The sequence below is a fragment of the Bos mutus genome, chromosome 8 (assembly GCF_027580195.1).
Source record: "Bos mutus isolate GX-2022 chromosome 8, NWIPB_WYAK_1.1, whole genome shotgun sequence".
NCBI classification, from domain to species: Eukaryota; Metazoa; Chordata; class Mammalia; order Artiodactyla; family Bovidae; genus Bos; species Bos mutus.
The window spans coordinates 81,110,778-81,127,429 of NC_091624.1; the positions used below are offsets into that span (position 1 = coordinate 81,110,778).

General features: G+C 39.0%; 1 protein-coding gene across 14 annotated transcripts in view; it reads right to left on the bottom strand.

The window, feature by feature from the left end:
* Positions 1-16,652, bottom strand: part of MPDZ (multiple PDZ domain crumbs cell polarity complex component) — a 172,210-nt gene that overhangs the window by 23,603 nt on the left and 131,955 nt on the right. For 8 of the 14 annotated variants that reach the window (XM_070375897.1, XM_070375889.1, XM_070375886.1 and 5 more), the window contains 9 exons: positions 13,147-13,245; positions 12,351-12,422; positions 9,905-10,067; positions 7,596-7,792; positions 6,186-6,277; positions 5,879-5,969; positions 3,576-3,656; positions 1,952-2,044; positions 1,787-1,861 (listed from right to left, as the gene is read on the bottom strand). In XM_070375897.1, the coding sequence (XP_070231998.1) occupies positions 1,787-1,861; positions 1,952-2,044; positions 3,576-3,656; positions 5,879-5,969; positions 6,186-6,277; positions 7,596-7,792; positions 9,905-10,067; positions 12,351-12,422; positions 13,147-13,245 (963 nt within the window). The remainder of the gene's footprint in view (positions 1-1,786; positions 1,862-1,951; positions 2,045-3,575; positions 3,657-5,878; positions 5,970-6,185; positions 6,278-7,595; positions 7,793-9,904; positions 10,068-12,350; positions 12,423-13,146; positions 13,246-16,652) is intronic. The other 6 variants (XM_070375898.1, XM_070375895.1, XM_070375893.1 and 3 more) reach the window with 2 other exon arrangements.

Consider the following 16,652-nt stretch of genomic DNA (forward strand, 5'->3'; position numbering starts at 1 on the left):
TACAGCCACGAGGGAGAACAGTATGGAGAGTCCTTAACAAACTGGGAATAAAACTACCAGATAAAAACCCAGCAATAAAACCCAACGATCACACTACTGGGTTTATACCCTGAGAAAACCACAAGTCAAAAAGACACATGTACCCCAATGTTCAATGCAGCACTATTTACAAGAGCTAGGACAAGGAAGCAATCTAGACATCCTGACAGATGAATGGATAAAGAAATCGCACACATACACACAGGAATATTACTTACTCAGAAAAAGGAACAGATCAGTTGTAGTGAGGTGGATGAACCTGGAGTCTGTTATACAGAGTGATGTTAGAAAAACAAATATCATATATTAACGCATATATATGGGATGTAGAAAACTAGTACTGATGAACTTATTTAGAGGAAAGAAATAAAGACGCAAACATAGAGAACAGACTTGTGGACACAGTGGGTAAGGAGAGGCTAGGAGAAATTGAGAAAGTAGCACTGCCATATTTATACTATCCTGTATAAAATAGATAGCTAACAGGAAGTTGCTATATGACACAGGGAGCCCAGGCTGGCACTCTGTGATGACCTGGAGGGGTGGAATTGGGGGTGGGGAGGCTCAAGATGGAGGAGATACATATATAGTTATAACTGATTCACATTGATGTATGGCAGAGACCACCACAACACTGTGAAGCAATTTTCCTCCAAAATAACACAAACTGAATTTTAAAATGATTTAAGCACCTTGCTGGCCAATGTATAAATGGACACAGTGACACACCAAATCTCAAAGAAACACAGTTTGTTTGTTTGTTTGTTTTTCTAGCATTTACCAAAGGCTCAAGTGAAACTCCCAGTAAGTACAGTATTAAGATCACTTTTGAGAAGGAAGACACTCAGGCATAAACAACTATTTATCCACTTAAAAGTTATAATAATTTAATGTCTGAGTTTTAAAATCTGTTTATAAAGCAATATAAATAGTGGATATTTATAGAAGCAAATCCATAGACAGTATATTAAAAAGCAGAGACATCACTTTGCTAACAAACGTTCTTATAGTCAAAGCTATGTTTTTTCCAGTAATCATGTACGGATGTGAGAATTGGACTATAAAGGAGGCTGAGTGTTAAAGAACTGATGCTTTCGAATTGCAGTGCTAGAGAAGACTCTTGAGAGTCCCTTAGACAACAAGCAGATCAAGCCAGTCAATCCTAAAGGAAATCAACCCTGAATATTCACTGGAAGAACTGATGCTGAAGCTGAAGTTCCAATACTTTGGCCACTAGATGTGAAGAGCCGACTCATCTGAATAGACCCTGACAATGGGAAAGATTGAGGGCAGGAGGTAAAGAGGGCAATAGTGCATAAGATGATTGGATGGTGTCAATACTGAAGGACAGGGAAGCCTGTGCTGTAGTTTACAGAGTCACAGAGACAGACACGACTTAGTTCCTGAACAAAAACAACACAGGAGCAAATATTCATTAAAAATATTCCTTTGGTTTTAATACTGAGTTGTCATTTGTTTAGAAGTTTGAAGTTTTCCTACAGGAAAACTGAAATGATATTTATCAAAAATGCCCACTGAATACTGAATTTATCAGGTAACAGGAAAAATATCATCTTAATTAGAAAACAGAAAGTAGAAATTAAGTACTTTTCAAATCTCCTCTCTTCCTTGCAGGTATCTAATACAGCTACACAGGTTTGATCCCATGACTGACCCCCACCCCCACACACTTAGCCATTTCCAAGGATGAGTTCACAGTACCATTTACTTTCTTTTGGATAACTACCTTTTCAACAGGATAGCCAACAACAACTTCATCATCTACAGCCAAGATCTGATCTCCAACTTTCAGCCGTCCATCCTAGATGGAAACATGGAAACTTTTGAGTGATTTTACAGACAGAATTCCCTTCCTCACCAGTTTCTGACTGTAAGAAGGGGGAGGCCTCACCTTGGCTGCTGCCCCGTGCTCTGTTAGACTCTTTATGATGACCCCACTGACTGTATCTTCTTCACTTATGGCAATGCCCAAACCCCCCTGATCCTACAGAAACAAAAACAGAAACACTTAGGAAATGTGAAACATGAAATTTATCCAAACAGAAAGGTATGTGACCGAAACTTCTGAACATTCAAAGGCTAGAAAAGCAATTAAAGGTGTTCTAAAATCCACTCTTCGAAATCCCCTTTTCTTAAGCAAACTTTGAATTACTTTAGTCGGATTAAATTTCTCCTCCATCAAATATTCAAATGTTCTCATTCCTCCCCTATGTCTAGTATCTCTAGTACTCAGTCGTGTCCGACTCTTTGCGACCCCATGGACTGCAGGACGCCAGCCTTCCCTGTTCATCACCAACTCCCAGACCTTGCTCAAACTCACGTCCATTGAGTCAGTGATGCCATCCAACCATCTTATCCTCTGTCGTCCCCTTCTCCTCCTGCCTTCAATCTTTCCCAGCATCAGGGTCTTTTCTTTTCAGCACATACACCAACTAACATATCTCTAGTCACTTTATCAGTAGATTCAGAAAATAAAAATGTATTCAACAACTTAATGAATGTACGTTTGAGAATTCAGTTCTGTGTAATTGGTTAAGTGACTCAAAACCAAAGCACACTCCTGCCTCCTTCTTCTGGCTTTCCCACTAAGTGCTTAACAAATTTTGACCACATATCAGGCATTATGCCCACCAGTTTATAAACAACTCATTTAACCTTTCTAATTACAATATCAAAGGTAAGACTATCATCTCCAATTTACAGGTAAGAAAAATGGAGGCAAAGCAAGATCACAAAATGTGTTAAGTCTGTAACTGATGAAATAGGATTCAACCCAGTCAGACGGCCTTTGGTGCCCTGCCTTGGAGCTGGGAGTCTCGGAGGAAAGCACTCCTTTCTGCTGTAGCATTACACACAAAATCCCTCTGTCCCCCCATTCCACCTCCTCCGTTCCCCTCCTCTTCCCTGAGCATGTCACTGCTCTTTCTGTTTATTCTGTTCATCCACTGTCCACCTGCATTCCAGCATGAACCTGCAGCACCTAAAAGCATTTACAGGATTCTGTTCAACAAACCACCTCTTTCAAGTGGTCACTTGAATCCAAGGTTCAGATATTTTCAAAAGCAAATACCTCAACGATGCCTATCAGTGAGACTTCTAGGCATTTGGGCTTTCAGTCTGACAAAGGACAAAGCCTGTAACTTGTTTAATGTTTTATATCGTCCATAGCAAGTCCTTGTAAATAAATTAAACACAAGATCACTAAATATCATACTTTGGGATAATCATAAAAGCAGGAGAAGCTGGGCCCCTGCTCAAGTATCAATTAGCACAATGGTTATCAAACGTTAGTGTATGCTGGCATCATGGAGAAGGCTTATTAAAACATGAGCTGAAGGCACACCCCAGAGCTGCTCCTTCGGGAGATCAGGGTGGGCCAAGCACCTGCAGTTCTAACAAGCTCTCAGGTGATGCTGATGCTGCTGGTCTGTGGAGACTAGTTTTGGGAAACAGTGAATCAGAACACCAGTGTCACGGTCCTCACATCATTTCAGTCCAATTCTAAGCAGATTTACCTTAGGAAGTTCTAGGTGTTGCACGTTTGTCAACGAACTGAGGTCAACAACTGCCTCAGAAGTAGTAACACTCGGTTCAGCCTGGCAGAGGGAAAAAGGCGACAAAATAGGCAAATGTTATGTTGTTTTGCTTGACCAAATAGTTGTTTATTGTTGTCTAGTCACTAAGTTGTGTCCGACTTTTTGCAACCCCGTGGACTGTAGCCCACTAGGCTCCTATGTCCATGAGATTTTGTAGGTAAGGATACTGGAGCGGGCTGCCATTTCCTAACCTGGGGGATCTTCTTGATCCAGGGACTGAACCCATGTCCCCTGCATTGGCAGGTAGATTATTTACTGCTGAGCCACCAGGGAAGCCTCAAAGGGGCCGCTTAATTAACATTATTTCATATGCTATATTCCATCATTATAATTTTAATACTTCATGACGTTTATGAACATTATATCTTAAAGATATGAATGAGGTGTGATTAGACAGTAATTATTGGAGCACAGAAACATAAAATGCTTCACAAGACTGTATGGATTTACTCTACAATGATGCCTAATAGTTACCCAGCTCCGAACAGCACAAGCACTGACATATAGAACGCCAGCAGAGGCACCATTCACTATGTTTCACTGTGCTAGACATCAAGTGAATGTAGGAGCTGTTAAATGTTTTACCTGAAAGTTACTAAAATCCATTTTCTTGATGGACATTTTTGGTACAACTCACATGAAAATAAAATTTTCTCCTTTACAATCTTGAAAAACCACTTGATTCACTCAGTTCCCCATTATGATCAGTGAGTCCGTTCACCAGCATGAGACAAGTGATTTGTGCATCTTGCGTACAGAAAAGCCTAATGTTTAGATATTAATTTAGGGAAGAGTGTTTCCAATTCATACCCTTTTCCACTGACAGTATCATACTTCCTCTAATTTTAAGTTTTCATTCTCTATCTCCTTTTAGTAATTCTAAACAAAGTAAACACAAAGCTTTCACCAAAACTCTCTTAAATTTGTGTCATCCTCTGGCCACTGCCTTCTCTTTCCTAAATTTCTTATCCACCATTTGCTTTATCAAAATCACTAATAATCATCTATTGGCAAATACAATGAACCCTCTTTATTCACCTTCTCGCAGGAGCCGTCCTCAGCTGCTGTGCAACCCACCCGCCTGATTCTTCATTTTGGACTTGTCAATTCTCCTTACAACTGATATCATACAATTCTGCCCTCGGCTCTCATCTTTTCTCAATATCCTCCACAGACAGAGCCTGAGCTCCCATGGCTCCCAAGCTGGCATCTATGGGGATTCATCTCTAAACTCGAGACCAAACATCCCTGTGAACACTTCTACCGAGCTTTCCAATAGACACTTCATTCTTAAGCTGCCTCAGAGAGAAAGTTCTCTATTTTTAAATAAATACCTGCTTTTCTTTTTTACTTTTTCTATTTTGATAAAAGATAACCATCTATTAAGTCACCAAATCAGACATCTGGAAACCTGGTACATCTCATCTGTTTCATTCTCCAGCCTATGCTCAGCCCCCAAATGGTACCTGGTGGTGGATGAATACATTCTCAACCAGTCATTTTTCCTCACTGAATATATTTAGTTAGGGATGAAGTAATATCTATTTGGGTTCTAAAGACCTGACACAACCATTTCTTCTCTCTCTCTCTTTTATTTTTGGGCATCAGTTCAGGTCCTCCATATCTATCCCGTGAATTACTTTAATTCTCTTGCTCCCTTCAACTTCTCTGTCCTGCAACCTGTGATTTTTCTCTGTACCATTTCCAGAGTTCTTAAAAATAATCATTCTTTGAGTCTGCAAAGATATAGCCTAAAAGACAAGGTCTGCATGGTGATCCTCATGATCCAACCCTACCTGTTCCCTGCCTCCCACTGTTCAACAGGGCTCTGCAGTTATCAATTCTCTGCATTTGCCAGAGCCTCCAGCCCATCCCTCAATCCATGTCCTCTGCTTGCAGTGTTTACGGCCCCAGACACCTACTCTCAATGTACATCTCATGTGCAACCTCCCCTATGTTTGCATTCTCTCCCCAGAGGTAACACTGTCAACTCCTTTTCTGCCTTCATTATTCCTTTGACAGGCTCTACTACTGGGCTTCATGTAAGCTGTGCTTATTTACATGAGTGTTCCATAAACTAGGCTATAAACATATTGGGGATCAAGAGGATCAAGAAATTCACTTCTCTCTTATATCCCTGAAAGGGCTCTATAATTGTTAGCTAAATTAATAAGTGATGCATAAACTAAGGCTTCCCAGAGAAACAAATATAAGCTACAAACCTCCTTGTTTTGAAGATTCTCTGAGGTAGCAGGCGAGGGTTCCACTGTATGTCCAGGACATACAGCCATCTGACTCACTGCATCTTTATTTCTAAAGGAAAAAAAGCACTAACCTGTAATATCATGACCATTCATACTATTTTCATTCTTTAGCTTGAAGACTCAGATAATTAGACAAAATTCTGTAGCCACAAAGGCTTGGAACTACAACACTTACACGTTCATATATGTTTCATTTTTATTCAAAAGAATCAGAATTGAACGGCTAAGGAAAAATATTTATAAACCAGGAAAAGAAAATGCTCACCTGATAAAAATTATTTTTACTTTAGAAGGGGCACATTTGATGATTGATGAAGCATTCTGATGACTTCTTCCATATAAAATTTGACCATTGATCTATGAGAAATAAATATCATTAATCGAGTCCAGAATTTTAATTTTACAAATTTTTATCTCCTTTCTAATGAAAAGGACTTCCCTGGTGGCGCAGTGGTAAAGAATATGCCTGCCAATGTTTGATCTTCTGGGTTGGGAAGATTTCCCCGAGAAGGAAATGGCAACCCACTTCAGTATTCTTGCCTGAAGAATCTCATGGACAGAGGAGCCTGGTGAGCTGCAGTCCATGGGCTCACAAGAGTGAGCTAGGACTTGGCTACTAAACAACAACAATCTAATGAAAAGCATATTTTTTTTTATTCCTTTAAAATAGTACATACATTTTATTTCCCAGAACATGAACCTGGCTTTGATGCTGAGTTAAGAAAAAGCTCATGTTGAAAACCAACATTAAAATTCCATGGGTGTAGTCTGATCTCCATGGACTAATGAGGCATCACTTGGACTGACTACAGGAGAAGTATCCAGGCAGGCAACAAGCTTCTAGAATACTCTGCACAAGCAAGGGCTCTGCAGAGGCACCTGTGATCAGCACAGATCATCCTGGGAAGGCCTATCACAGTTCAGTTAATGTCAGCACTGAAGGCCTGGGGGTGGGCCACTGGGAGAAGCAGTGCTGGTATACCCAGGCTTCAGGCAATGGAAGGTGCTTAAGCAGCACACTACCTAGCGGAGACTGCCAGTCATCCTGTCAGTTAGCCGCTGCTGACTGAGCCTTCCTAGCGAAGAGGGAAACGCAGGAGGCATGGGAAAATGTGCTAAAGCAGTGTAAAGACACGTGGATCCCAGCCTATAGGAGGCAAGGACAAAAAAATCAAGCAAACACAATTCCAAACACTATAATCCGCAAGTTTATTCTGCTTGGTGGGCTGAATTACTGTTTTTGGTTTTTAGCCTTAAATTCAACCCCACAACAATCCACCCCCATCAAGTGTATCATGAGGGATTCAACTTCTAGAAGGTCCAGTGATCAATCTCATTACAGGGGCATGATTGGTCATTTGGCTTTTCAAAAGCTCCTAATAAAAATGCAGCACACACTAAAAAATGTTTTTGAAGTGTGATCTTTATTACTGTCTTGGGGCAAAAATTTTTTCTGGTGCTACAGTCACAACCTTTAATGGAAGTTAATGGGAACATGGGTGGTACTTAGTAGAGACTTGCTCTCGAGCCAAATTTGCTGCAGTACATCTTTGTTATTAGGTGAGTGATAGTTTTCTCAGTCACCATATGAGACCCAGGTGGGTTTTCTGGAAACTGATGGCTCTGTCACACCAATTCAGTGGGAGTAAATGCAGTGTTTGCCGTAAGAACTTACCTCTAGAAGCTCATCTGCAATCTGCAGTTGACCATCTTTCCCAGCTGCTCCATTTGGATCAATCCCCACTATAAAAACACTCATCCTCGATCGGTCTTTGTTCCCAGCAAGACTCAGACCCAAACCACTACGACCTTTCTCTAGTTCGATCATGTGGAGCTCGCCTGTGAGGGTTCCGTAACGTTCTCTGATATTTTCTGCACACAACAAGAACAAAAAACCACAGGGAGTAAGAGATAATTCACAGCCAAAGGCTTTACTCTGGAAGGTTATTGAGAATGGCATTATAAGGCCATGACTGTACCAAAAACTAATTCTTAGCGGTTAAGGAAAGCTAAACAGACTGGCCTCCTGGGCGTCAAGACTGGTTTCCTAGAGCACCCAAATTGTGAGTAGCTTTTCTGCCTCTAGGATGCAGAGTACGGTGTCTGACTCATCAGTTCACCTGAGGTGAGCAGACCCAAAGAAGTGAACCATGTGATCACGTGAATAAGCTCTCCAAAGACTGTGATTAGAACAGAAAGTTACTTTATCATTTGCAGAGAACAGAACATCCAGAGGATTTGTCTTCCCTGGTCAGGGGAAACTTTTCTCCCACAGCAACACGGACACTGCACATTGCATTATGCTGGGTGGTGCTTGGTACACAGATCCAGATTAGATGGAATGGGTTTTCTTATTGCACAGAGCTATCCAACCAAGACACATGGACGTAGCTGTTCTCATTAAATGAGACCTTTCCTATCTCCCATCTCCCATGTTCAAAAGGTAGCATTTATTCTGTAATCTGGTAGGTGTCCCAGGCCCAGATGACAACCAGCCAGCGGCTAACACTTACCACCAGGCACGTGAGGGAGCTAATAACCTGCTTTCTTGAGACATTAAGTTTTGGAGTGGCTTGGAATATGATAATAGGTAACTGAAACATTCCATTTCATGTTTTCCTCAGAGTACATTCTGGCCAGTTTGATGGATTAGCAAAATATTCTAATTTAATTAGAAATAAGACTAAGAAAACTGCAAACTTTACAAATCATCCCTTAGAAAATCTACTAAAGTGTTAATGTCATGCATTCTGTATTAATTCTTAATTGCATCAATTTCATAAACTGCCATCTCCTGCTTCCTTCTAGAATCTAGCAGTACAAATTTTATACTTTGTACTTCCCCAAAGCACATACCACAGTATTCTTAAGGAAAACAATTATATTTTTTTAAACAAAACTTTTTAAAGCACTGACACATAACTTTGGTTTAACCTCTATAAAATGGCTTATTTTGTTAGGAAACAGAGACACTCCCATGATTCTATCAATAATTGCCCTCAAATGATTCCTGTGCATCAGGCATCATGCTCAGACATTATCTAATTAACCCTTAGCAACCTGAGGCAGAAAATGCATTCAAGTAGAAGCTTCAGAGGACAGCGATCAGGAGGTGGCAACAAAGGTAACAGATTTCAAAACAAAGGCCAGAAGCGAGTTTTAATAAAGCATTTGGACAGTAACCTGAAGTAGAGGATTTATTTGGCAAAAACAGAACTATGTTCAGCAACGTGGAACTGAACATTATTTTTCATACAAAGTTAAAGCACATTGTATTTCCTTCCTGACCACTTGCCCAGTCCCCATCTCTTTGAGAGAGAAAAGCTTCATCTAAATTATTTCATCTGATTGATGACTGTCATTTATAACTTTATTGCTACTTCCGTCTTGGGTATTCCTTTTGAAAAGGTGTATGGATTCATTACATATTCTAATGTATTGTTTATAGAGTATAAGATAAAGTGAAGCATGTATCTGCTGGAAAAAAAAAAGGGGGGGGGGAATAACCACCATGCTACAACTTAAGAGGTCGTTAACCAACTTGCCAAATGCCCCAACTTTTTAATCTCAACACTATGTTACCGTGTTACCTAAATTCCAGGCTGTTTAAATAGCAACAACAAATGCATTTTATAATGAGGAATCTGAGGCCTAAAAGGGGTGATGCTCTGTTGGAGAGCATGAGAGAGCGGATCCAATAGAGCTTCTGAGAGAGTGCCCTGACCACCTCAACTTGCAGAAAAATGCAAAGCGTGCTTGAACAGGGTTGCAGATTTACAAAACAGAAGAATGTGATGTCAAGCCTCAGGAATGTGTGCTATACTCAACTACAACAAACATTAGTTTTTTTCTACACAAAACTGCATTATGTGTAACTGAAGATTAAATGTATTTACCCATCTGGGGCATAAGCCTTGAGAGAACCAGAGCTATGAACAGTTTGATACCTCTTACAAGTCAATGCATTTGAAACAGACAACTTACTCCAGCTGTAACCAAACTCATCCTCTTCATCCACATCTTCTGAGGTTTCATTTGCAGATGACAGAGCGTGATCCCCACTCATTTCTGCCAACACTGGAGGCTGGGGTGGAGGCGAGTGGCACAGAGGAGGCTTTTCTGGCTCTGATTCTGACTGACTGGGCACCTGTGGGAACAAGAAGAATGCAGTGGGTATGTGCAGTCTAAGGAAGGAAAACTCAAGGAAAAGAAATAAGACTGCAACATCAAAAACCAAACTACTAGCTTTAAAATATCTAATATATTAAATAATGGGGAAATACACATATATAAAAATGGCAGACAGGATTCAGGTAAAGCTTAAATACACTAAACAAATCAGTATGTTCAGAGCACGATCCATTAAACGATTACATGGTATTTTAAGGTGAAGAATTACTCAATTTGCAGGCTTAAATAACTGAAGATGGAAAGCTGTACAAATTTAGTGTTTTGGGAAAAAAAATCTTATTCAAAACTCATCTAGACAAGATTGTGGAAGTCTAAAAAAGTCTTCCAAGAAACTGGAAACAAAATAAAAATGGTAATCGAACAAAGCAGTTCAAAGCTTGTTAGTGAGATTATATATAAATACTTTTATTGCTACCTGAATCCTCTCTCCACATGACTCAACAAATTCATGAAAAAGCACTGCACATGCAGGATCCTCTACCAGAGTGACTGCTTGTTAGCAAAGAGCACACAAATTCAGATCTGAGGGGCTGGTTTTAAGGGACAAAACCACCATCCGCTTGCCAAGGTAGCCCTAAACATAAATGGAAAAACAGGGTTGAATACTTCATAAAAACCCAAAGCTTGATTGGTATGTTTGCTGTCACTTAAATCTACAAGTCTTAATTAAAAAAAAAAAAAGAAAAAGGGGGAGGGGGGGATTTGGTATCATCAGGTTCTTTCCTATTCTTAATTGAAACGTAGTGGGTCAAGGTTTGATATTATAGATTCTCAAGCAGATTACAGTTAGAAACATCTTTACGTCACTGAGTCCATTTTATTCATTTACAGATTAAACGCCAAGGCCACGAGAGGCGAAAGATTTTATTCAGAATAACCCTGCGAAACTAAACTTCTCTTTGCTTAATTTCTAACCTAACCCAATGCACTTTCCACTGTGTCATGTTTTCTCCTCCAGTTTCCACAGTAAGATACAGAGTACCTCAATCAAGGGTCACAGATGCGCAGCTAAAGTTCTAACCCATTGTCAGGTTGTCCCTGATGCCTGGAGCCCACATTTCTCCTTCTTTGTCTATTTTACTGTTTGTTTGTTTTTTTTCCCTATACAAAAATCCCTCTGATATGCCTCATTTTATTCTACATGTGTATATCTGGAAAAAATGTGATTAAAAGTACTTCTTACATGAGACACATGAAAAGAATGTACAAATACTTAGAAATGATTCAATGGTGTTAAGAGTCAAAATACATCTAAAAATAAAACCACAGGGCGCTGAATATGATCTTTCTTTGATGATTCAGACACTACTTCAGGACTCTAAGCTGCCCTAAAAACGGTCCAGGTAAACATGAATTATTATTTTTCTGGCAAAGCACAGGTGAGCTGATTGACAGCCACTAATGGATGGGCAACAGATTTTCAAGTCACAGAATCTTCTGTATTTAAAATGCTTGGTTTACATACCATTGGTCAAACAGACAAAAATTATTAGTGCCAACAGAATCCTGTTATCTTCCCAAGTGCTGTGCCATAAAACTTTCAAAAAAGCAATGCACAAATACATAAGAACAAACAAAAAACTTCATTTGATCCAGAAAGGTCAGTAATGATACTAAACTAGGGAGAAACATGTAATTTAGAATTTTTCTCATTAAAATTCTTTTAAAAATTTACTAACAATGGAAAATTTGAAAAGCATGAATTAAGCCCATTTCATTTTCAAAAAGTAGAATCAAGTCTAACTTAAAATTGTCATAATTTTAATAAATTTACAGATGCAAATTTTATAGATCTTACTCTCTGCATAACTTTCCTGAGCTGTTATTTTCCTTAAAAAACAAATGAACAAACAAAACTTGCTTGCCTAAAAACTATTCATTATCTTACTTAGGCAGAACATTTTCATACTGTGAATAAACTCAAATGTTGCCCTAACATAGCTGGTTAATCATAAAGTCAATTTAAGCCTGCATTTACTAAAAAGGAAATAAGTGTTCTATTTTGTTATGCCTGATACTCTCATTCTTACTGAGATGGTAGAATTTAGCTTGCTGTTGACACTTCTAAAAATTTATCCACAAAAACACAATTCTTTAACGAAGACCATTCAGCCTTCACTGGCAAAAATGCAGTGTACTTGAAATCACTCCATGCCATGTATGCACACAAGTATAATGTACACGCATAGCACACTGTAACACACTCACTGACTCATGAGAACTTCACACTAAGACAAACCTTAAACGGTGTGGGAGCAAAAGGATTAGTTGGGGAACAACGGAAGAGAACTCTACTTGATTTCTGTAATGCCTATAGTAACAGAAAACATATTCCTTCAGATACAGTATCTTTGATTATCTATATTACAATAACATGAAAATCCAATGAATATTCATAAAAATGCTTCCTGAAAAAAATTAACAGCTTTTCTCCTTTCACAATCAGGTTATAGTATACAAATTCTCGTCAGTTTTTCTTTCATTTTTGGATTTATAATTTCATCAGAATATGACAAATCCTAGTATAGATTTATAAACGTTGAAACAGTTCCCTGCTTCCTGATCAGGCATTTACATGGACATCCTTTATGAATATTCAACAGATTCTCACACATACACAATTATGTGCGGGCTGATTAAGGAAGAGCTTTTAGGACCACCTTGTATAAGTCTAAGAAGGACTTAAATCAATACAAGGTTTTTAGAGAAATTATGTATGAAAGTAGCTTATATGTTTTGCAACTAACAAAAATTTATATATCTGAAAATTCAATTCACACCAAAATATAAGAAGGGCAGTAGACTCACGATTTTCCCTTACTCTTCAGAAGGGCCATCTAATTTCAGCTATAAAAATGAATAGGTTCTGGCAAGAAAATGTGCTTAAGAAAGGATTTGCATGCCCACTCCAAACACACAGTTGTTTTTTGTCCTTGCCCAAATTCAGTCAACTCTGAACTGGGACAAATGCACACTAGCAACACAGAACAAAACATTGGCAAAAGGCAATGGCAAGACAACGGTCATTATCCAACCTTGTCAGCGTTGAACTGTAGAGAACCAGCAAATGGGTTAGTGCTGCTGAACTTGTACTTAGGGTAAAGGTTGTGCGGCAAGGAAGGCAAAGGGGATTTCTAAAAGGAAACATAAGAGGCGCTGAGCGCAAGAGAAATGTATTTAAAACAACTCCAATATAAGGATAAAGTAATTACTGATTTAAATAACTATGTGACACCAGATCCTATCAGATTTCATCATTAATAACAACATCTTATCAAATAGTCTAGAACTAAGTGTTTCCTAGAGCAACCTGAATCCACACTCAAATCTAAATCTGGCCACAAAACACATAAGGAAGCAAGTCTATCAAACTGGCCCCAAATTTCTTTCATTTTCACTGAATATTGTCACTATCATGGACAGATAAGCCTATATATTTCACCCACTTATATTAACATATGTTCCATGCATATCAGTAAACATGCTTCAGTATTAAAAACCATAAATGGCTTTTTATTTACACTTAGAAGCAAATTATGCTGTTTTGGTTAAAAAAAAAAAAACACAAAAATAAGAGTCTATCAGTTGCAGAATGCAAATTAAACATGTGTCTTCTAGTCCACTGGTAATCTTCAGTGTTCTGTTATTTTGTTTCTCAGTTAGGAGTCTTTTTATACCTTGATTAGGTTTTAAGGTTGCTTCAATCAACAGTATTATTTAAACAAGGAAATCAATAATTTTTAAAGAAATGAACCACTTCCTACAGTGTTGTTCTCTATTTCTGCCCACTTTTTGTGGTGCTAGGAACACCACAAAATACAGACAGACAGCTATTTTTAATTTCCTATAAAAGTTCCCATCTTATTGGGGAATTTATGAGGTTTGGGTAATATCTGAGGTCCTGCCTTAGAGTGTTCACATAGGTTTTATGGCTCGCCTGATATGTCCTGAGCTTGAACTACTGGAGTTGAAATATACATATTACAGGCAGGATGACTGCCAAAGAGAATCTAGCATTTTCATAGTAAAAAAAAAAAAAGTAATTTCCTTAGCACAATAAATTTTTTTCACACTACTTTTTCTTTTATTGACCATATCTTTCAGAGGAAATTGCAGACATTTAAAATTCAGTTTGGCTCTAATTAACTGTTTGTGTTACTTCTCTCTATAAAAAAGCCCTACTGGCAAGCATCGAGAGTAGGAAGAGGTTGTCATGTGACACCACCCTGCACTCTACAAAGACCATCCTCACTCAGAACGGCTATACTGAAGCTTATGCCACATCACTCTTTCAATCTGCTCTTCCTACAAAGTTTTTTCCTACAGAAGGAAGATGGTCAAAAGAAATGGGCATGCTGACATTTCTGCTCATCTCAACTTTCCCTCTGCTTTTCAATTTAAAATGTCAACTCCTGCTTTACAAAAGGGAAGATCACAAATGCAAAAAAAAAAAAGACCATTTATTAAGGTGAAAGAAATGACCAGGCAGAGATTAAAAACACACCCTAGGCAAAATAATGTTACGGAAGGCAGATTATTTCTAATCCTCATACATGGAATTGTACGGTTTTACATTTCCTTTATAATTCTGTAGAACAAGATGAATCAAAATAATGACGACAAGAAATGGAATATTTGAAAAAAGCTCTGGTTTTTTTGTTTGGCTTTGCTTTTTGCATTTTCAACTTGCAGCTCACATAGGATTAGAATTTGGCCCTGAAAGGAGAGTATAAAAGTGCAGGATGAGCACAGCACATGAAATAGCAGAACATTCTATTATTAGGGAAGGATTTATAGGGAGAGTGTATTTCTCATTAAAAAATCAATGACAAAACTGTGTTTATAGTTCCAAGGGCTGATAAAAATAGAAGTGTTATTAACTAAGAAGCACAGGGATGACAAAATCATCCTCTGGCCCAAATTAGTGGGGCCCACTCCTTAATATGACAATGTGGTCAGACTGAATTGTGAACTGTCATATCAGTGGAATTATCAGGGTTAGTTCTGGGAAGTTCTAATTCTTGAACAGTTGAAGAGCTAAAAAGACTGACTAGTTTTTAGTCTATGTACAATATTTTCTTGATGCTTTATTACATCCACAAATAAAACATTTACCATTAAGAGACTCTTGTTTGGTCGCTAAGTTGTGTCCAACTCTGAGACAGACCCAATGGACTGTAGCCTGCTGGGCCCTTCTGTCCATGGGACTCTCCAGGCAAGAACACTGGAGTTGGATACTATCTCCTCCTCCAGGGGATCTTCTCAACCCAGGGATTGAACCCATGTCTCCTACACTGGCAGGCAGATTCTTTACCACTGAGCCACCACGGAAGCCCAAAGAGACTCTGAAGTATTTAAGATATTTTTCCCTGTAGATTCCTGGAGACACGATTATTTCCACAGATAAGTAAATTACTAAAAACTAAGTATTACTATCTCATTTTGTTGTACTGAGCTAAGGTGTGCATGCTAAGTTGTGTCCAACTCTTATGACCCCATGAACTGTAGCCTGCCAGGTTCTCTGTCCATGGGATTTTTCAGGCAAGGATACTGGAGGGGGTAGCTGTTTCCTTCTCCAGAGGATCTTCCTAACCCAGGGATCAAACCACATCTACCTGCATTACAGGCAAATTCTTTATCCACTAAGCTATTGGGGAAGTCCTAAGTCACTATAGTCATATCCAACTCTTTGCAACCCTATGAACTAAAGCCTGCCAGGCTCCTCTGTCCATGGGATTCTCCAGGCAAGAATACTGGAGTGGTTGCCATGCCCTCCTCCATGAGATCTTCTGGACCCAGGGACTGCACCTGCATCTCTCATGTCTTCTGCATTTTCAGGTGGGTTCTTTACTACTAGCACCACCTGGGAAGCCCAATATCTCATTTTAAAAACAATTTTTTTTCTCATTTCCCAAAGCAAAATATTACTGTAGAGGAGGAGAGAGGTCTTTCCTGTACCCATCTTAAGACTCTTGGTTGGATCTCTGTAACAACAAATTAATGAGAAAAAAACATGCATATTGATGTAACCTAAGCTCTGTGTGACACAGAGCCTCCACTGGGAAATGAAGACCAGAAGAAATGGTTAAGTCTGAGTGCTTTTATAGGAGGTCTGATGAAGAGTAGAAAGTTGGGGGAAATATGACAGGACAAAACAGCATGAGCTAAGCATAGTTAACTGGGGAAAACTTAGCAAGGCCTGTTCATTCAGATTCCTCTCAGGGGTCCTCCTCATCTGGAGGTAAGGCTGCGCCTCTCCTGAAGATCTCTCAGGAGAGTCTTATGACCCGCTTCAGGGGGAAAGGAGAGGTCAGAGTCCTTCTAGCACCTGCCTTTTCTCAAATAACTTCCATTAAATATTCAGTGTGCCAAGGTGTTTTGTTTTAGGGTATCAATCCTAAACCTTGTCACGTATCATTTGACTACACATGTCATTCTAAGCAAGATTTATTCTGGAATATTACTATAAATCAGGCGTCATTATACCTCAGATAATAAAATAGGGATATTTTCCAGGTGCATGAGAAAATATCTTCCTAGC